The sequence below is a fragment of the Solanum dulcamara genome, chromosome 4 (assembly GCF_947179165.1).
Source record: "Solanum dulcamara chromosome 4, daSolDulc1.2, whole genome shotgun sequence".
Lineage (NCBI taxonomy): Eukaryota > Viridiplantae > Streptophyta > Magnoliopsida > Solanales > Solanaceae > Solanum > Solanum dulcamara.
In genome coordinates this window covers 34,554,893-34,576,819 of record NC_077240.1, presented here as the reverse complement: position 1 = coordinate 34,576,819, position 21,927 = coordinate 34,554,893, and the positions used below count along the sequence as shown (strand labels likewise).

The 21,927-nt window shown below is 37.3% G+C and overlaps 1 protein-coding gene across 8 annotated transcripts in view; it reads right to left on the bottom strand.

Annotated features, from left to right (window-relative positions):
- LOC129887298 (ubiquitin-like-specific protease ESD4) overlaps nt 1–21,366 on the bottom strand; it is a 29,114-nt gene extending 7,748 nt beyond the window's left edge. For 4 of the 8 annotated variants that reach the window (XR_008766319.1, XM_055962340.1, XM_055962341.1 and 1 more), the window contains exons 1-7: nt 19,811–21,366; nt 19,591–19,670; nt 19,408–19,501; nt 19,220–19,318; nt 14,719–14,811; nt 14,514–14,633; nt 13,191–13,294 (exon numbers count right to left, since the gene is read on the bottom strand). Coding sequence is in view for 7 of the 8 variants with exons in the window: in XM_055962340.1 (XP_055818315.1) it covers nt 13,191–13,294; nt 14,514–14,633; nt 14,719–14,811; nt 19,220–19,318; nt 19,408–19,501; nt 19,591–19,670; nt 19,811–20,593 (1,373 nt within the window). In the remaining variant the exon portion in view is untranslated. Of the gene's footprint in view, nt 1–13,190; nt 13,295–13,824; nt 14,212–14,513; nt 14,634–14,718; nt 14,812–19,219; nt 19,319–19,407; nt 19,502–19,590; nt 19,671–19,810 lie in introns of those variants that run through there. The other 4 variants (XM_055962346.1, XM_055962344.1, XM_055962345.1 and 1 more) reach the window with 2 other exon arrangements.
- Nucleotides 21,367–21,927: the final 561 nt, after the last annotated feature.

Genomic DNA, 21,927 nt, shown 5'->3' with positions numbered 1-21,927 from the left:
TGTGGATAATTTATTTCCGACCTCTAGAGTTAGGTCGGCTACTGCCTCCATTTGCATGTTTGAAATTCCCATTCTGCTCCCCTCCTCCGGCGTGCTGGAGGTGTCAAGTTGTACTCTGTTTTCAGTTTTAGATTGCTTAAGTCTTTAAAAAGACTAACATGCCCATTTTTGGTTTTCATTAGGCTTTTCTTTAATTGAAACTGGACTTTTATTTTCAAAGGAAATTGGGTCAGTCTCATTTGCAGACAAAACTAGGCCCACTTGTCTATTTGAGAGATTTTTAAATTCGCTTGTACTAGCAAAATCAAAAGCATGTGACTTCAGTATGTCAATTGCAGGTTTTCCCTTATTTTCCTTAGGATAAAAAACTGAAATTTGCTTGATCAAAGAAACATGTGACTTCAGTCTGTCGATTGCAGGTATCCCCTTATTATCCTTAGGGTAAAGAACTGAAATCTGCTGGACCAAAGGATTGGGTCCTTTGTCTTCTACAGTGTAAAGCCTCGCCGGCGTTTCAGTCCACAGCTGCAAGACAAAAATCACACTGACACTTTTTATGGACACCTCCTTAGGGATTTTCGAGCCATCTCCTTGCACACAAATTCTTGCCCATTTGAGATGGTTACGAAGCTTTGTCTCTTCCTCTGTTTCGATCCAACCTCCAAAAAGATTTTCGATGGTCCAAAAAAACTTTTTTCGACCAAAGGTGTAGAGGAAGACCCACAATCCTAGTCCAGGTTGTGGTGGGTCTATCTCCCTCTCCCATTGTGCCTTATGCCGGACTCCACCATTCTAGCTGAAGAAAAGTCTCATTTCGAGTCCATTCTCCAGCTTTCACATGTTCTGTTGTGTTCCTTCTCGCAAATTCGAAGAGAAATCTTCCTTTCCCAATTTCATAAATGTTTATTCCATGATTGATTTTCCTGGATGCTGCTTGTCCATCTTCTAATTTCTAACAACGTAGGATAGTTCTTATCCTTCACTTCAAAGAAACCCACCAAACTCCTTTTCAATACCTCACTTACTGTGTTGTTGTTGTCATCAATGTGAACAGGACCCTCCACTCCTATTTATTCAAGGCTTCTATGTAGGGAATATTGTCATCCACCAGTCTCTGTTCAATCCTGTTCTCCTCCATCTTCTGGGCAAATAAAAATCTACCCACTTTCTTTGCTATGAACTCCCAACCGGAGTTAAAAGTCAGTTCTGGAATGATTATGACTGACCTTCTTCCCCTCAAATTTATCTTTTGTTTGAGAAATTAGTACTGTTGTATTCTTCAGCATTGGGAATGCTGGCCACCAATAAATACATGTTACAGAGAAGTAGCCTCTAGCTTTACAAAGCTCCTAGAAATTCTACTAATTCCTCTATTTCCTCTATAAAGTTTTGTTTACACCAAAAAAATAAAGTCACCAAACAATTCCATTTCACATCATGAACTGATCTGATCTTGTCTTTAAAACACCTTCCATTTCTCTCCCTCCAGACTGACCACCATATGCAAGAGGGTATTATCCTCCACCATTTTTCCGACTTTTACTTCTCCCTCTTTTCATCCAACAGCTCATTAGATCAGTTGTATGTTCAAGTATTTAACTGTGAATTTACAGTGTAGGAACAAGTGATTGTTTGTCTCCTCAATCTCATTGCACAAAAAACATCTAGTCACCACAACTCTCCCCTTCTTTGGTAACACTTTATGAGTAAGGCATGCCTTTTTTACCACTAACCATGTGAAGCATTTCACTTTTGTAGGGGCTATGTTCTTCCAGACAGTTCTCCTTATCTTCAGCTCTTCCTCCTGCATAATGTTATTCAACCTCTTGTATAGCTTATTTACTGTGAAACTTCCTTCTTAATTGTGTCTCCATCTAAGTCTGTCGGGCTCCATTGTTGTCCCACCAAAAGTATCCACTTATTATAGCAAGTCAACTACTCTTTCTACCTCTCGGTCATTTAAGTGCCTTCTGAAGTTAAGATCCCAACCCTGGGGGACTAGCAATCAGACACAACAATTTCAGAATTGCTAGATAGTAACATGAGATTTGGAAATTTATCCTGCAGTGGTATTTCCCATATCCAGTTATCCTTCCAAAACCTAACATTGTTACCATTGCCCACTTTGATTTTACAGTTCTCCTGGAGCTTTGAAAATAGGTCTCAACTGCATGCTATCAATGCTGAGTACATTAGATACATGAAGATGGAGGATTCTATCCTCAGACAAAAGTCTCAACTTCACTGGTTCAAAGAAGGTGACAGGAACTCTAGCTACTTTCATGCTCTCATCAGAGGCAGGAGAAGAAAGCTCCACATCCACAGAATCCAAAATGAAGAAGGCTCTTGGGTGCAAGGTGATAAAGAGATAGCTGATGCTGCTTGTGAATATTTCCAACAAATTTTTACTGGAAAGGAGGAGCACATCCAACAGCAGACACTCCAATGCATCCCTACAATGGTGACTGACAAAGACAATGATGAGCTACAAGCCATGCCTACTATGGAAGAAGTGAAAACTGTTGTTTTTACTATGAATCCTCACTCTGCTGCTGGCCCTGATGGGATGAATGGAAATTTCTTTCAGGTGTGCTGGGACATCATCAAAGAAGACCTCCTTAAAGTGATCATATCCTTCTTTTGTGGACAAACTATGCATAAATATTTCACCCATACTTGTTTGGTTCTACTCCCAAAAGTAAACCATCCTACAAAAATCTCTGAGTTCAGACCCATAAGCCTTAGCAACTTCACAAACAAAATCATTTCCAAACTCCTCTACCTAAGACTTGCTCCTATTCTTCCCAACCTTATTTCCTTGAACCAATCTGGCTTTGTCAAGAATAGAAACATCTCTGAAAATATAATGCTTGCCCAGGAAATAATCCACCAGATCAAAAAACCAAATGTTGGAGGCAATGTTGTGATAAAACTTGACATGACCAAGGCTTATGATAGGGTCTCTTGGAATTACACTTGTCTTGTGATGAGAAGAATGGGATTTAAAGAAACCTTCATTGACATGGTTTGGAGAATCATGGCTGAAAACTGGTACTCTGTTATAGTCAATGGATCAAGACATGGTTTCTTTCACTCCACAAGGGGTCTCAAACAAGGTGATCCTCTCTCCCCTGCTTTATTTGTCTTAGGTGCTGAAGTGCTGTCCAGACTACTGAATAATCTTCATCATCACCCCCAATTCCATGGCTTCTTTATGGCAAAAAAGGGACCTCAGATCAATCATCTGAGTTTTGCAGATGATATTATCATCTTTACTTCTGGAAGAAGGCACACCTTAGATCTCATTATGGAAACATTAACTACCTATGAAAGAGTTTCTGGACAATTGATTAACAAGCAAAAAAGTCATTTCATGGTTCCCTCCAATGCTTTCAAGTCTACTGTACTGAGAATCAAGAGTATCACTGGTTTCAACCAAAAGAGTAGTCCTATAACATACCTGGGATGTCCTATTTATATTGGTAGGCAAAGAATTATTTACTACTCTGATCTTATTGCAAAAGTTGTAAGCAGAATAACTGGTTGGCATGCTAAAATCCTGAGCTATGGGGGTAGAGCTATTCTTGTGAAGCATGTTATTCAAGCCATGCCAATACATTTGCTTTCAGCCAGCATCCCTCCCTCAACCATCATTAAGCAGATTCAGAGCATCACTGCTAACTTCTTCTGGGGATGGAAAAATGACAAGAGAAAGTACCACTGGTCCTCATGGAAGAACCTTAGCTATCCTTATGATGAAGGGGGCATAGGGTTTAGACAAATCACTGATGTGGTCAAATCTTTTCAATACAAGCAGTGGTGGACCCTTAGAACCAAGAACACCTTGTGGGGAGAATTCCTTAAATCCAAATACTGTCAGAGGGCCAATATTATTACAAAAAAGTGGGACACTGGTCAGTCCTTAATTTGGAAGCACCTCATGAACAACAAACACAACATTGAGCCTCACATTCAGTGGCAAATTAAGTCTGGCTCTTGTCTTTTTTGGTGGGATAACTGGCTGGGTGTTGGCCCTTTAGCTCATTTTTCTGCTAACAGCTGTAGGTTTAACCACACCCAAGTTTCAGCTTTTCTAACTAATGGCCAATGGAATGTTGATCCCATTATCCAAAAAGCCCCTCCTCAGTTTGTTCCTAACATTTTAGCAACTCAATTCAACTACCAACCCCTCAAACAGGACCATCCATACTGGATTCCTACTACCAATGGGGAGTTCAGTTGTTCTTCTGCCTGGGAGCTCATTAGAGACAAGAGGACAAATACTATGCTGAATGCATGTACTTGGCACCAACTAATACCTTTCAAATGCTCCTTTCTGGTTTGGAGAGCTCTTAGAAGGAAATTACCTACTAATGAGAAAATAACCAGCTTTGGCAAACCCCCCTCTCAGTGCCATTGTTGTGAAAGCCCTGGCCAAGACACCATTGATCACACTTTTGTTGCAGGAACCTTTGCCAAGAATATTTGGAGGGTGTTTGCTGATTCTTTGGGCATAAAAAAGGATTACACACCTCTTATAAATATGCTTATGAGATGGTGGACATCTAAACACAAGAATGCAGCACATAAACTCCTGTTACAAGCAATCCCTATCTTCATTTGTTGGAACTTATGGAAGAATAGATGTGCTTCCAAATATGGTGGAAAGAAATCTAACCTTTCAAGAGTCAAATTTTCTGTGTACAAAGGCATCTCTAACCTGCTCATCACAGCTTTTCCTTATATTGAATGGCCAAATAACTGGAAGGACCTAGTCATTTCAGTGGAACAATGCTACCATGACACCAAAATTACCCCTGTATGCTGGATCAAACCAGCTGATCACATGGTAAAGCTAAATACAGATGGTAGTGCCCTAAACAACCCAGGCAACATTGGTGGAGGAGGAATACTTAGAAATACTCATAGTGACCTTATCTTTGCCTATGCAGTTCCATTGGGGGAAGGAACTAACAACCAAGCAGAAATCAGGGCTGCTATCTTTGGTCTATCTTGGTGTATTCATCTTGGTTATTTACAGGTAGAGTTAGAGGTAGATTCTCAACTACTAATCAGGTGGTTACAACAAGAAGCAAAACCCCCTTGGTCAATAAAGGAGCTGCTGGACAATTTAAACAACATCATCAACCAATTCCAAACTTTCAGCTGTAAACACATCCTTAGAGAAGCAAATTACACAGCTGATATCTTATCCAAACACAGCCACAAATGCAAATCTCCTGAACTCTATTTCACTGTGCATGATCTCCCCAAACAAGCTAAGGCATACCTTGAGATGGACAAGCTGGAAATGCCTTCTTTCAGAAGAAAGAAACTCAGGAGACTAAAGAAACCTCCCTAACTCATTCCATTTTTGGTTCTAACTCAAACTTCAACATGCTTTTATCTATGCATAGCTATAAATACCTTGAAGATCTCACAGTTAGAACTCCTGGCAAAAGGAAAATCTCCCTTCCTTATTACTATCTTTATTATTTTCTTAGAATAACCAGTCTAACCTTAGAGGTAAGAAGTAGAATAGTTTGTATTTTGTCTTCTCTTCCTTCTTGGCTTAACAGGTATAGGAATTCAAATGTTAGCAGACTTTGCACAAGCCACATTACAGAAGTAGCAGTGGCTCCAATTGATAAACAACAGCAGCTTTATAACAGCAGCACAAGAGACCAAAAGCAACCAGCAGTACTTAACAAATACATCAGGCATCACCAAAATGCCTCCATATTGTGCAGGATTACTGCAAATACACTTCCTGAAGATCCCATGGAGTTTCAACTCAAATGGATAATTGGAGACGTTAGTCGAGCGACCTTGAAAAAGTTATCAGACTTAAGTCCCCAAATGGAGCTTTTCACAGCTTGGAGCCTCCAGCCTATCCAAATGACCTCCAAATGTTGCAAGAATACAGAAAATACAGTATTTGCAAATCTCAAGAAGTTTCACCTCCAACGGATAAGTGGAGACGTTAGTCGAGCGACCTTGAAAAAGTTAGTCGACTAAGTCTCCAACTGATGCACTTCACAACTTGGAGTCTCCATCTTGTACAAAAGACCCCCAAATGTTGCAGGAATACAGCAAATATAGTAATTGCAAAGCCCAAGAAGTTTCACCTCAATCGGATAATTGGAGACGTTAGTCGAGCGGCCTTGAAAAAGTTAGCCGATTTAAAGCTAACAAGCTCCAAAGCACTCTTTGAGGTCTGTTACTTTCAATGCTTTGTGTTTGTTTGTATGTGCAGGTGTTCTAAGGAACTGATCATGAGGAAAGGTCTTCTCCTGAAGGTAACTTGCAACAACAAACAACTGAGCTTATCCACTATGGAGGCACCAGGAAGCTGGCTACAGGTTTGCAGCAGACTATACCCCCCCCCCCCCCCACATTCCCTTGTTTCTTTGGCTACTTGTTTGTGCAGGTATACAGAGATCCAAACAAAGGGAGACAAATTCTAGAGATGCAGGAGCATCACCAGCCTTCACCAACAATCCAACCATGCCAGATACCATCCTTTATTACCTGCATCAACACCATTACATCCAAGCTACTTGGAACTCCTTGTTTGATTATTTATTGGAGTGCAGACACATAATACAGCAGCAATGGAACCTTCCAAAAGGCAAGGCTCCATCAGTTAAACACTCAAACCAAGGCTATTTCTCCTACAGGTTGCAATATACAACAGCAAAAGCATGGTGCAACAGGTACAACTGTTTCAACAACAATAACAACATGAGGAGCTACATCCACAGCAATTGGTCCATCCACAGCAGTTCTGTTTGTGGATCTTTGTTTTTGGTCTTGTTGGCTTGGTGTTATGCAGTTGCAGGTAGCTGGAGAACATTTGGGGATACAAGCCTCAATACACAACATCTCCAGCAACATGCAGCATCCAAGAAGCTTGCAGAACTGCAGCATGAATCAGCAGAATTGCACCTCTTAATGTGCAATTCTACTGCAGGATACTACAGTTTAGAAAGGCAACAGGAAGTTGAAGCCTCCCTTAAATTGCAGCTGGATCCCCAATCCACAACATCTCCAAACATGCTGACTAATACAGCTCCAAAGCGGCTGACTGATACACTTCCTTCCATTTTTTCATCCTCCATAGCTGCTATAATCATGATATTAAAGTTGATGCATCTCTCCATTTGGACTTACCTGGTATGACAAGACTAAAAAGGGCAAGATGAATAGAACTTTCTCATCCCATGCGAGATAGAAGTTTCGTATACTTGTTCTGTTTCAGTTTAACTATGTGATTCGTCGCGTAGTTGAAGAGGACTAGTGTAGGTTACTTTCTTGTTTTTCTCATGGAAGGGGAGAGTCTCCCTCATTTATGCTTACTTAATCGACTTGTACCGGGAGGAGTCCTCCCATAGGTTTAATGCTTTCTAGTTTTTAGTTAGCCTTTATTTTGTAATGGGAATGAGTTAGCCAACCTTAGTAGGTTAGCCGACTTATGAACCAACATAGGATCGGAGGTAAGGTTTATGTCCCCCTCCGTGTATTTTTACTTTATTTATTTATGTTAAGGCTTGGGGGTGTTGCTCAACCCCTGACTGTGCACGAGAGGTGGGAGCCTCGTGTAGGGTCTGTTCCCCCCCCCCCCCAAAAAAAAAAAAAAAAAAAAAAAAGAGTCCAACACTGAGTTTATTAATGCGACTCTTCCCCCTAAAGACGAATATTGTGCTTTCAATTGTGCAAAATGAGGATGCAAGAATATCATCACTTTAACACAGTTTTGGTTTTATGCTTCATTTTCACTCTTAATGGTGTCTCCAAGACCTATTTCATTCAAAATGGTTTCAGCATCCAACACTCATGAAAGGTAGTTCTTGCCAAAACTATGAAGGGAAACAAACTCAAGTTTTGTAAGATTAGCCATATTAAATAGGAGGAAAAAAATATTTTAGCCTTCGAATTTCAAGACGGCAGAGTCTCGTGTTGATATGATTGGATGCATCTGAGGATACAAGACTTTAAGTCTATTCACGAGTACAATTTTGCTATGTCCAGAATTACTTCACATACTTCACAGTTGAAATTATGTGGAGATATGGTTAGTGATGTTAATATGATGGAAAAGACGTTTTCCACCTTTCATGCCTAAATGTGCTCCTACAGCAACAATATCGAGAGAAAGGTTTTAAGAAGTATTCTGAACTAATTTCTCATTTTCTCGTGATTGAACAAAACAATATTTTTTTAATGAGAAATCACGAAAATCGACCTACTAGATCTAAACCATTCCCTAAAGTGGATGAGGTGTACGCCCATCACGCTAGGCATGGAAAAGGTCGCGACCCTGGTTGTGATTATTCAAGAACGAAATTATTCTCTTAGTGTTAATCATTCATCAAAGAAATATCACCATCACCAGAAAAAAAAGAATGAGAAGCATAAAACAGTTAGAGCAAGTGGTTGCCTCCGATTTGGTGGAAAAGAACACTATGCACGTCTCTATCGTACTCCCAAACACCTGATTGAGCTTTATCAAGCATCACTATAGAAGAATCGAAGAATAAGGGAGAGAAGAGAGTAGTTCTTATTTCTCTTGACGGATTATTTGCAATGAAGAGAACCCTTGTAGGAAAAAATTGACTTGGTCCCAAAGTAAGGGCTTCTAACTTTTAAGATAGACATTCACTATATCTTCATAGACATCACTATCATTTACAACAGTTTTTTAAATGTTTCCTTATTTGAACTATATTAAAAGTCCTAACATTTAAGACTCTAAAATCAATATTTTTGCCTTATATATATCTTACTTAAATTATGGTAAACAAAATAAATAACCAAAAGAATTAAAAATATTACAGAAAGAGTTCAGTTAAAAGAATTGAATGAATATTTTAATTTAAAATAACAATACTTTAATTCAAAAAATACACGCTATTCAAGCTAATATGTCCTAATGCTAATAAACAAGCTTTTGAAGTCACAATTTGTTGTCATACTTGCAATAGAATTTTAATCATATAAAGCCACAAAAAATTAGGCTTTCAATTACTTTCCATCCAAGTTAGGACTTCTATTCCTATAATTTTATGGGTGAAAATCATTTTCACCCCCCCCCCCCAAACTTTGCTTTTAAAATCAAACTCCTCCCTCAACTTTGAACAATAATCATGCTCCCCCTTTATCCCATGCATTGTCCATTTTACCCTTATTATATCACATATGTTTAATATCTCTTTATATTATATATAATTTACTTTTGAATATAGATATTTATAACTTTTTCTTTAAACTTTTTAACATTATAAGTAGAATAATATTTTAAAGAATTTATCACAAAATTTAATATTATTCTTATGACCGTTATTTCAATATAATATGCATTAAGTGTGTGTATATGTATGTATACGTATATTTTTTTTCCTCCACTATTTTACTCCATGCATTTCATATTACTTGACTCTTCTTGATATATCACCCCTTAAAAAAATTAATTAGAGGTGTATTTTACTAAACTAACATTATTAATAATATTTTGAAACCTTAAATTTGACTATTACTATTTTATGCAGTTATTTAATACTAAGGGTAGAAATAAAAAGATATTAAAAATTTCTTAAATTGGACAAGTAAATTAAAACAACTATTTTTAGAACGAGAGTCAAGTAATATAAATGGCAGTGGATATTCTCTTCTATATAAATAAACAAGTTTTGTTTGACATTGATGGAGTATTACATAAATTATAATCTAAAATAATTTAAATTCTAAATAATACAATCTTTAAAAAATATCCTTAATTAAATTAATTGTTTGTATTTCCTACATTGAAATATATTTGTATAGTTATTATTCCTTGCTATTTTCACTTGTATAAATAAATATTAGAGTTTTGATTATTATTAATAAAATTAATTTTCTCATTATGCTAATTTACTTCACTATAGAACATCATTAACTTATATACTTAATTAGTATTTTTCACTTTTTTGTTCAAAAATAATGTTTATGCATTTATGAAAAAATTGTTACATTAAATAAAAAAATAAAAATATCATGATTTCTAACGAAGTAAAAAAAAATTGATAATGAAAGGGTATCAAAGGAATTTTAAAAATTTAATTAGGATAAAGGGGGGAGTTTGATTTTAAAAGCAAAGTTGGGGGATGAAAATGATTTTCACCCATAATTTTATTGAAGTATATATAATATAATATAAAGTGAAGCGTCATAAATAAACAACACTACTAACGTGAAAAGTCATAAATATCTAATTCTTTCCTTTTATTCATTTTTTAAGAAATAGAGTTGATATTAAATGCCACCTTTGTAGCTTTAATTCCAAAGAAGGTGGGAGCAAATGAGCTAAGGGATTTTAGGCCTATTAGTCTGATCACAGGGGTATACAAGATCACACCCAAGGTTCTGGCAGAGAGGTTGAAGAAGGTGATTAGTAGACTAGTAAATAAGCACCAAATGGCTTTCATCAAAGGAAAGCAAATAATGGATGCTGCACTTTTAGCTAGTGAATGCATTGACTCTAGAATCAGAGGAGGAACCCCTGGGCTGATGTACAAGCTAGATATAGAGAAGACATATGCTCGCTTGAATTGGGAGTTCCTAATCAACATTCTAAGGCAGATGAGGTTTGGGTGGAGATGGCTTAGCTAGATAAATTTCTGCATTAAAACCACTAGGTTCTCCTTCTTGTAAATGGAGAACCAGTTGGTTTTTTTCGGTAGAAAGAGGATTGAGACAAGGGGACCCTCTGTCCCCTTTTCTTTTTCTCTCTATCTTAGCCATGGAGGGTCTGGATATGTTGATGAGAGTTGCCTCGCAGAATAGCTGGATAAGGGGGTTTAATATAAAGAACAAGGAAAATGTTACAAGGGAACTCACACATTAATTGTATGCAGATGACACAGTGGTATTCTGTGAAGCTGAGCAGGAACAAATATGTTATTTACGAGTGATCTTGGTGATTTTTGAAGCTTGCTCAGGACTCAAAGTCAATTGAAGAGTAGTATTTTTCCAATAAATGAGGTGCATCAGATTGAGGTTCTGGCAAGTATTTTGAAGTGCAGGGTAGAAAAACTGTCAACAGTTTACCTAGGCATGCCTTTCGGTTCCAAGCACAAAGCAGAAAAAATTTGGGATGGCATTATTGAGAAAACAAAGAAGAAATTGGCTATATGGAAATCCCAATACCTATCTTTGGGAGGAAGAGTTGCACTAATCAACTCAGTCTTGGATTCTCTACCCACTTATGTGATGTCCCTATTCCCTATTCCTAGTAAGGCAGTAATGGTTTTGGATGCCCTTAGAAGAAATTTTCTTTGACAAGGGAACAAGATAGAAAAGGCCTTCAATCTTGTTAAATGGCCTATAGTACAACAAAGCATAAAAAATGTGGGATTAGGAGTGAGGAATTTAAAGATACATAACAAGAGCCTACTTTCAAAATGGTTGTGGAGGTATAATCAGGAGGACCAGGCCCTATGGAAAGAGATAATACATCACAAATTTGGTCAACAGGATCTCTGATGCACTAGTGAAGTCAGCGAAACTTATGGTGTTGGGGTGTGGAGGATCATCAGAAACTTATGGATAAGTCTCAAGAACAACTCAGAGATAGTGGTAGGCAAAGGGGACAAAGCAAAGTTCTGGTATGATGATTGGTGTGGAAATGGGATTCTAAGGGACATGTTTCCTAGACTTTTTTTAATATGTACAAATCCTGATAGCATGATAGAGGAGTTGTGGTCTCCACAAGGTTGGAATCTAGTGTTTAGAAGGATGCTTAATGACTAGGAGATTGATAGAGTGGTGGAGCTCTTGAGCCTGATTGGTGGATTCCCTGGCACTACTCTAGAGCCAGACAGAATGGCATGGGGACATCACAAAGATGGGAGATTCTCTGTGAACAACTGGGGGCTTAGAGGAAGTGCAGGAAGATCCACTGGACCTTGGAGAACAATATGGAAAAGTGTGGCCCCAACCACAGTGAAGTGCTTCACTTGGATGGTTGCTACGAAGAGGTGTCTAACTCATGAGGCTATTCAGAAGAAGGGTATCAACATAGCATCCAGATGTCTCCTTTGCAAAGAGGCTTTGGAGACCAACAAGTATTTGCTCATGCATTGTAAAGTAACTGCACAGGTGTGGGCTTTGTTTACTAGCGTAGCCAATGAAAATTGGATTATGCTAGAGCATACTTCTGACCTCCTAAGTTAATGGATCAAATGGGGAAGCAGCAAGAGTCAGAAAAGATGATAGAGGACAGTTCCAGCATGTATTTGGTGGATTATATGGAAAGAAAGGAACCAAAGATTTTTTTAAAGGAAAAGAATGTACAATGCAGGAGATCAAATGGAAAGTAATTACCACTTTAGGCTTTTGGTGTAAAGAACAGGATATAGAAGAGGAGATCCAATTAGTTGACTTCATAGGCTCTTTGTAAGTATCGTTTTGTTTTTTTTTTCTTTCCTTGTAACAACTTTTGGAGGTGGCCAGCATAGCCCTTAATGCTGAGGAATACAAAAGTTACCAGTTCCCCCCCAAAAAAATACTATCTTCAAATTTTGGTGGCAAACAAAATACTATTAGGGTTTAAAAAGTGCACGTCTATAGAATAATTTCACCGATGAGAAAAAATAGCAAAATCTCCTAAAGACCATACTCGATAGTACTTTTCTCTTTCCAAATTTTGTTCTTTTTAAGTTATATAGTATGTTAAGGTTACACATGATTGATTAACGGGCAATTAATGATCTAATTATTTTCTTATTTTTCCCTAGATTTGTTGATTCATAACATAGTGATTCAAGCCACAAATTGTATTACTTCATGTTGCAGAAGGCAAAGAAAGGTTAGAGATTTTGGTTTTAATCTTCAGAGGTCTATTAGTATACATATCTTTGTTTGTACATCTATATTGATGTATATGCATCATGTTTCTCCCTAAGTACACTTCTTATCTTAAAAAATTTTACGTTATTTTTAAAGTTTTATACTTAGTAATATAGTCTAAACACAACAATTTGTTCTTTTTATATACATTTATTATTAATCAATGTGATACACACGTGCAAAGCGTCTACACTTAACTAGCCTCCAACATGTCAGAAGAACTTGTTAGACCAACAAGATTAAAGTACTACATCTTTATCAATTAATAAATAAATTTTTAAAAAAGAGACTCAGGTACAACGCACCCATTCTCTTGTTCTGGGAGGTCCTCAACAAATTCTAGCTTCCATGAACTAACATCAATATCTTTCCCATTCTTGTCCTTCACCTCGTCAATGAAGTACCTAGCCTGCACATGTATTTTCCAATTTCCGCAGATCATGACATCCTTCAATCTTAAAACAAAACTCAATAAACATGAGGTTCTTTTTTCCGAACACTAATTGCATCAATCAGTGTTAAAAGTTCTCTTAACTTTTGCTTTTTATATTTTCTTTCATTCATTCATTTCACTACCAGATTAAGCAGGGCATAACGCCATGAAATCAAGGTAAAAAAATTACATTATCTTCCTGCATTTTAGTCCACTAGACTATGGTAAGACTCAACTAGGGACTAAATGTGTATTCTGAAATGAACAATCGCATATTATATACATATACATATTATATTATTTTTTTGATAACCAAGAAATCCCTGAGAGATGGTGCTGCACAGTCTGAAACCCGAAGATAAGGGGCCCACCCCTCAACCTTTTTGCACTATCTCTCATTTTCTTTTCAAGAAACTCTTTAGACACTACCAAATTCCAACAGGAATTAGGTATAAGATCACACCCAAGTACAACTGACAGTATATTACATCCAAGCTGGGAAGAATTAAGACGGGAAGGAAAGAAAAGGGCCAGCTCGGTGCACTAAGCTCCCTCTATGCGCTGGGTCCGGGGAAGGGCCCGACCACAAGGGTCTATTGTACGTAGCCTTACCTTGCATTTCTGCTAGAGGCTGTTTCCAAGGCTTGAACACGTAACCTCCTAGTCATATGGCAGCAACTTTACCAGTTACTCCAAGGCTCCCCTTCGGGAAGGAAACAAAAGGAAAATACAAAAAATTGGAACAGTATAACAAAAACAACAAATATTACTAAATAGCGACAAGGGAAGAGGGTGCCCTTATCTACACTTAACCAGTCTTGTAAAAAGCCTAACCAATTGGATTGTGCAACTCCATTGGATATGAACAGCAATTCAACCCAGAGCAACCCCATCTGCTTAGGAGGCAACATAAACAAGATTAAAACCTCTCATCTATTTTTATCCACTATTAACCAGCAAATTCCATCATCATCACTACTAACATATTAAAGGCTTAATGCAGGTGGTAATGTTTTTCTGCCTACTCAAGCTCCAATTAAGAAATAATACTATGTAGCAGGCTGCATAGAACCTATTATGACAATTGACACGGTACAGTCAGAAAGGAAGTAAATGGGATAAGAATTGAAAACAAAAATGTCACATATGCATTCTCTTGAAAAACTAATTCCCAGTAAGAAGATGCAAAACATACCAGCACTTCCAGTACTTGCTGATCTCTTCCTCCGAGTGAATCAAGATATTGGAACTTTTCATCCTTCTTGTTCATGACAGCTAAGCACCAATGTGATTGTTTGTGGATAGGGACAAAAATCTAAGTAAATTAGAACATAGCAATCAATATACAATAGACAATAAAACAAAGTAAGAAAAGAGAGATGAATGATGGAAATTCTTACTTTATCACATTCAAAGAGGCAATACCCCAGCTTCCTTTGGGATGTCCATCTTTTCACAGCTTGATAGTTATAGCCTCCCTTGCCACTGATTAACTGAAATTGCAGAAAATGTCCACAAGAACAATTAGCAGATATAACCTTCTACTTGTAAGAAGCTTTATATAAGAATCTTACACACAGATTTCACTTGGGGGGTGGATAAATCTATTTGATATAGAAAGCTTTATCCAGTAAGTAAGGTGCAATGATGTTGAATAAAAAGGATAAATTCGGGCACATAGTAGGCATCTACAGATTATTAACAAGAAAATTACAAGACCAACTTGGCTGAGAAAACCAAACAGTGTCAACCATCAAATCATGCATTACTCAGAAACTCAAATCAGCATTAGAAGCAATGTTCTCTACTGAGATCAGCATAGCAACTATCAGATATTCATTAACAAATTGTGACCAGAAATAGTTGGTGATGAAATAATTGGTAATCATGAACCTTGCAGATTAGATAAGGAAACTGTGATAAAGACGACAAACCCTGCAAACGTTACTTTTCTTTGAGGCCAGGGTAAGAGGGCAACATGGTTATTGATACACGAATGAGATTTTATTTTAGAGCAGGCACTAGTTAGTACATTCTAATTGCACGTCACAAGTTCAAACAAAAGTCTGGTATTTAAGTGGAGAAGGGTCCGAGCGTGGAGGAGCATCATCCACCAAGTTCTGAATTTTGCACCATTGGCCGTCAGAAAATTCTCAGTTATAAAAAACTCAGTACATTGCAAGCAGCATCTTTGTCATCTCTAAGTATCAACACCAGCACCAAGAAGGTGCTAAAATGTGTTCCAAACGTCATCAGGAGAGTAAAGTCTAAAAGGAAGATTAAGTCCCAGATGTTATATCTCAATCTAACACTACTTGATTTGAAGCCTTGCCAGGCTTAAATATCAACATGCTAAAGAGTGTCATACACCCTGTAAATGAGGTGCCAATTCTGGAGGACTTGACTGGAATTTTATGCTGCAATACTGGTTCACTACCTACCACTTACCTAGGGCTTCCATTAGGTGCTAAATACAAAGCTACTGACATCTGAAATGGGATGATTGAGAAATGTGAGAAGAGGCTTGCAACACGGCAAATACAATCTCTTTCAATGAGGGGAAGACTTACACTAGTCAAAAATGTCCTGGACAGCATCCCTACTAACATGTCCCTATTTTCTATGCCAAGCAAGGTCCTGAATCAGATTGAAAAAATCATAAGATCTTTCCAATGACAAGGTAACAGAAAGGGAACAAATTTTACTTAGTGAAGTGGTCCAAAGTCACAGTGACTAAAACTCAAGGAAGGCTGGGTATAAAAAATCTGGAAATGCACAACAAAGCTCTCCTAATGAAGTGGCTATGGAGGTACACACAGGAAGAGCAGGCCCTTTGGAAGGAAGTCTTAAATGCTAAACATGGTGTCCAGAATCACAGGTGTACTAAATTATCTAAAGCTCCATATGGGGTTGGCCCCAGGAAGCGCATATGCAAAACTGTAGGGGGAATTCTCACAAAACTCCCACTTTATTCCAGGCAATGGAATGCACATCAAATTCTGGAAAGACAAGTGGCTAAGCAGATGTAAGCTAAAGGACGACTTCCTAACCTATTTCGGATCTCTAGGTATCCATACTCTTTCATCCCTCAAAACAGAGAAGGAAACACTTGGAAAGCTCCTTTCAAGAGAACCATACATGACTGGAATAAGAAGAACTCCTCAACCTTCTCTCTAAACCAGAGGGCTACACTATAAATTCCCAGTCAGAAGACAGGCTAAAATGGGGTAATGGGGTAACACCAGGAATGGGAACGATTCTGTCAAAGATGACATGCTTCTTTTTGAGTACAAAATGAAATGGTGGCCTGCTGGCCCTGGAAGTTAATTTGGAGGACAAAACTGCCACTAAATATCATATATTTCAGCTGGACGGCCCTGCATGAAGCCTAACTAATTCAGGAAATCCTCAGCAAAAGAAGCATCCAGATTCTGAATAGATGTTTATGTGTTGTAAGGCCATAGAAACCAAAAATCATCTTTTCCAGAAGGGACAGTTGCAATGATATGTGGAGTATACTGCTCTCCATTTTTAGACTCTAGGAGAAAAATATTATTGAATTGTGTATCTACATTATTACATAGGGACCCTATTTATAGACACTAGATTAGATACCATTTCCAACTAGGACACTACAATACAATCCTTTTCTAAGTAAAATTCTATATACTATTTCTATTCTTATTCTTAGTAGGATTGTATATATTATTTGTGTTCCTATTCCTATTCTAACACTCCCCATCAAGCTGGTACATACAAGTCATATGTACCTAGCTTGTTACAAATATAATTAATACGAGGATCGATGAAGGGTTCGGTGAAACATTGATACTCAATCTCAATATGTTTAGTCTTCTAATGAAATTCTGGATTTGATGCATAATGTCGATAAAACATAGAGTGATAAATTCCTGAATTACAGTGCTGAACTTCCCAAACCAAGCTTGAGAAGACCGTTTCAGACCAGAGTGATTCAAACAATCGACATACAAGGCTGCTAGATCCCCCTAAGCAACAAAACAAGTGGTTGCTCCATATAGACTTCTTCCTCGAGATCACCGTGGAGAAAAAATACTTAATGTCCAACTGATTAAAAGACCAATGGAGAACAACAACCATAAGATAGAAAAAGGTGGGCATTTGCTATTTTAGCCACGGGAAAGAAAATATCACTATAATCAAGCCCAAATATATGAATATACCCTTTATTCTTTTGGCAAAAGTAAATCTGCAACAGGAAAAAAAAAACTCTAGGAAAACTTTGTTTTGTCGGAAATAATGCAATAGTCACTGGAAAGTACTCGAAATTTGGTATAAAATATATGGATCATCTCGAAATCAAGAGATGAGTAGATCCTAAACAAGAAATTCACCGTAAAACTGGTCCGAACATACTCATGCGCCGGATTAGTAGATTTGATGGCTGAAAGTGGTCACAGTCTGAGAAATAAAATTATATGAATAGGGTCGGAATGATGGCACAATCCAACTGAGACAAAATTATATGGGTAGGGTTGGATTGACGGCACGACCCTACTAAAAAGAGAAATTATATGGATAGGATCAGAATGATGGCACGACTCTACACAAATAAAATATGAGAAAGTAGTCGCCAGAAAGATGGCATGGTGCTACACAAATAAGAATGAAATATTAGTCATCGGAATGATGCACGGTGAGAATGTAGTCCGAATGAATGCATGGTACTACGCAATTAAATATGAGAGAATAGTCACTGAAAAGATGCATGGTACTACGCAAATTAGATATGAGAAAAATAGTCACCTGAAAGATATACGGTGACCCAACTTTTGATAACATAATCATTGGCTAAATGGGTGGCATATATGGATAATAGCCGCCCACCGGCAGCGGAAGCTCTTTGACTCTCTACCAAGCTCATAGAGGCTCTGATACCGTGTGCGAAGTATAGGAGAAAAGTTTTATTGAATGCGTATCTACATTATTACATTGAGACCCTATTTATACTTTTATAGACACTAGATTAGACTCCTTTTCCAACTAGGACACTATAATACAATCATTTTCTAAGTAGGATTCTATATGCTATTTCTATTCATATTCCTATTCTAAGTAGGATTGTATATATTATTCTTGTTCCTATTCCTATTCTTACAGGGTCATGCCACAGACCACCAAAGAGGCTTTTGAATGTTGGAGTAGCTTCATATGGAGGATGATTCCACCTTGCATTTGCTAGAATTTCAAGGCAGAAAGGAACAGAAGATGCTTTGATGGTTTATCAGCTCCAAACCAGTCTATTAAGGCTAGACGTCTTTTGAATTTATGCAGCTGGAACAATATATCCCCCGACAATTTTTGCATTTTGTTAGCTCTCTAGTCTTAGGATAGCACCTATATTTAGGAGTCCAACTCAATATTTTTATAACCTCAAATGCAATACTCTTTTGCATCTTCTTGACGACTACAATGAAGCTGTTTACTTCATCAAATAAAAGAAAAACATTTCTTTATAAAAGGCTAGAAAAGATTAATGATCAAGCATGCCAATCTATGCTCCGGGCATCTACGATAAAAGTGCATTTTTTCTTATTTGAGTATAAAGTAACGGGCAGAATGGGGTGTACTGTGTAAATCCTTTATTTTTTTGATAACTGTGGTGGTCGGGCTAGCTAATCTGATGCTTATAACAACTTGGAAAAACAAACTCCAATTCAAATAAATGTGAAATGAGAAGGAAAAAGAAAAAGACGAAGGAAATAAAATCACTCCTCATCATGAAATCCATGCAGAAGATAAGTGATATAAACCTAGAATGACTCATACACTTTATCCTTGAATACACAGCATATAGAGCAACCTAGCAAGCAACTGAATAACTTTGAAACTCGAATATGATTTTAAAGGCATAGAACTGACCTTCTTGTAAAAGAATGTGCTAAAGAAATGACATTTCAAGAACTTTTTGGGCTCCCTTCTTTCTCTCTCTTTTAGTAACTCAAGATACACATTAATGACCTGCAAAAGAAGAAAACTTCCTCATTCCCTTACTCCATTCCAGCAGTTTCTATAGCCACCACAGTTCAGTAACTGACATAAAGTATTACCTCATCGTTCAACCATGCCCCAGGTCTCAAACACTGCAATATCTCTCCAGTGATATCTATATTGGAGTTTTTATGTGTTGCCAAAACCTTCCTCCTGCAAAAATAAGTCCGTGAAAAACATAAGAAGAAATTGCAAAATTGAAAATTGGACAAGTCTGAAAACAAATTGAAGTTTAATTATACCTGCTAGAATTAGATAAAGCACGAGAAACTTCAGCCTCTTCCTCCTCAGCAAGGAGCACAAAGGGTTCTGTAATCACATCCTACAAGTTAATAAACCACAAAATAACGACATAAGCTAATGAGTTTAGACCCGGCTTAATTTTTCATATAATTACAAATCAAACAAGCCCTAAAAGTGCATGCAGAAGACATTATAATAAAGGCTCCAGCAATTTTATACCTCCTTAACATGTTCTTCTTTCTTCTGAGGCCTTAACAAATGTTGTGTCTGACGAAGCTTCTCAGTATACTCTATATCAAACTGCAGTCTCTTTAAATTATCATTCCTTTTCTCAGCTGAACCCAGCAATTTCTTATACGGAGGTACAGAAGATGAAGAAAAAAAATCAAACTTGCTACTCAAAGATAATGAATCCAGCATCTTTTCTGCATTCTCTACCTTCAAATTCACATCATCCGATACTGTTACAACTGAATCCACATCCTTAACACCAGCAGGATTATCCATGATTTCAACAACCCCATTAGTCTCCTTCCATCTCTGTCCCGACCCACTAGCAAGACCCGTTTTTGCAACAACCCCAGTTCCCAATTCCTTAACACTTGAATCCTCTTCACAAATTTCCTCATCATCAATGTTTATCACTTCTTTATCTTTTTTCACGTACCTCAGCGTTTCAAATGCACTTCTTTTAGCTCTATCATACTGTTGAGTTAGAAAATTCCCCATTTTTTGAGAATTTGAGTTGGACCTAACTCTTGACCGTCTACAAGGAGCATGAATTTCTCTTTTTATGGGAGTTATATAAGATGGGTATTTGAAAATCCTTGCAGCTATTGATTTTCTGGGAAAAGGGTGATCTTGAATTTGGTTCATAGAAGGAGAGAGCCTAGGTTTTTTGGACATGTGGTCAACGTTAGAGGAAACTGAAAGTGGGGTTTTGAACTTCGAGGTGAAAAAATCGTCACCACGTTTTCGGTTACTACATGTTAAGGCCCCCATTGAAGTAATATTTGCCAAGTTTTTTCTGGAAAATGACAACCGCAGTGAATCATATATGCATATGTCACATATTTGAATTGAAAAGGATGGAAAAGGGAAAACCGAGACAAATCCCAAAATACAAAAACGAATTCAATAAAAAAAGAAAATATGATGTTGAATTTGGATTGAAAGTTATGAATTCACTGAGGGGAAGAGAAGAAGAACGTGAAGGGGCAGGGAGAATATGAGGAGATCGCATGGGAATTTTCTTTGCAAGAGGATAGGGTTTCAGGGGCTTTCCCCGCTGGTTGAGGAATTGGAGTAAACTATTTTGCTGTTCTTGTCGTAAAATCAAAACTAAAAAGTAACAATATTACAATATGAGCGCAATAGAAATAGAGAGAAAACCTTCGAGAATTTTCTCTCTCTTTCAACTACATTCAAATGCATACGATATAATTTGAACATCTTTATTTATTAAAGATCTCAAAAGATCCTAGTGGAAAGGAGGCAGTAAACTCAAGATCAGCCTTGCAAAAGGTTCCAGACAACACCGTTTGACCAGTGAAAACGAAAATTGAAGCTCATTATAGGGGCAGACCACTCCGCCTGCCATTAAGTGAACCTTTGAGCGGAATGAAGATGGAAGATGATCAGCCTTGCAAACCTTCTTGATTTGCTACTTTTGCTACTAGTTTTTGTGTTCCTTGAGTTACTTTTCAATACTTGTATGAACAACTAAAAATTACTCATATGATGATGAATCCACCAGATATCTCTTCAATTCACCTGAAAAAAAAAAAAAAAAAAAAAAAAAAAAAAAAAAAAAACATCTTTATTTATTGGGCATATAAAAGAACAACCGTAAAGACATTAATTTTTGAGAATATGGAAAGATTAAGCGGGTGTGGAAGATAAATAAGGAGGTGGGGTGGTATAAGTATTGAAAATTAAAAGGAAATGGTAAATTTAAAAAAAAAATCTTAGTCGACTGCTCAAGAAAGGAAGTTGACTTTTCTATAAATTAGTATAACAGATAATAAGAAAATATAAAGCACGAAAGTAAGTGACACTGATTTTATACTGATTTAGATCACTGGTATGGTGCCTAGTTCAGTCCCCTTGGATTATAAGAATTTCCCTTAGAACTTCTTGCAGACTTGTGGATACAATGTTTGCAGTTCCTGACTCTATCTGATTTTCAATCAGATTTACTTCCTAAACACAATCTCTACGTATATAACCCACATTGATATCTTTTTTCTCTTTTCTTTCACAAGTGTAGACTTGAGAGAGTACAAAGCTTTATGAAAGATAAAAGAAAGACAACACACAAGAAGTTTAGAAGGGCA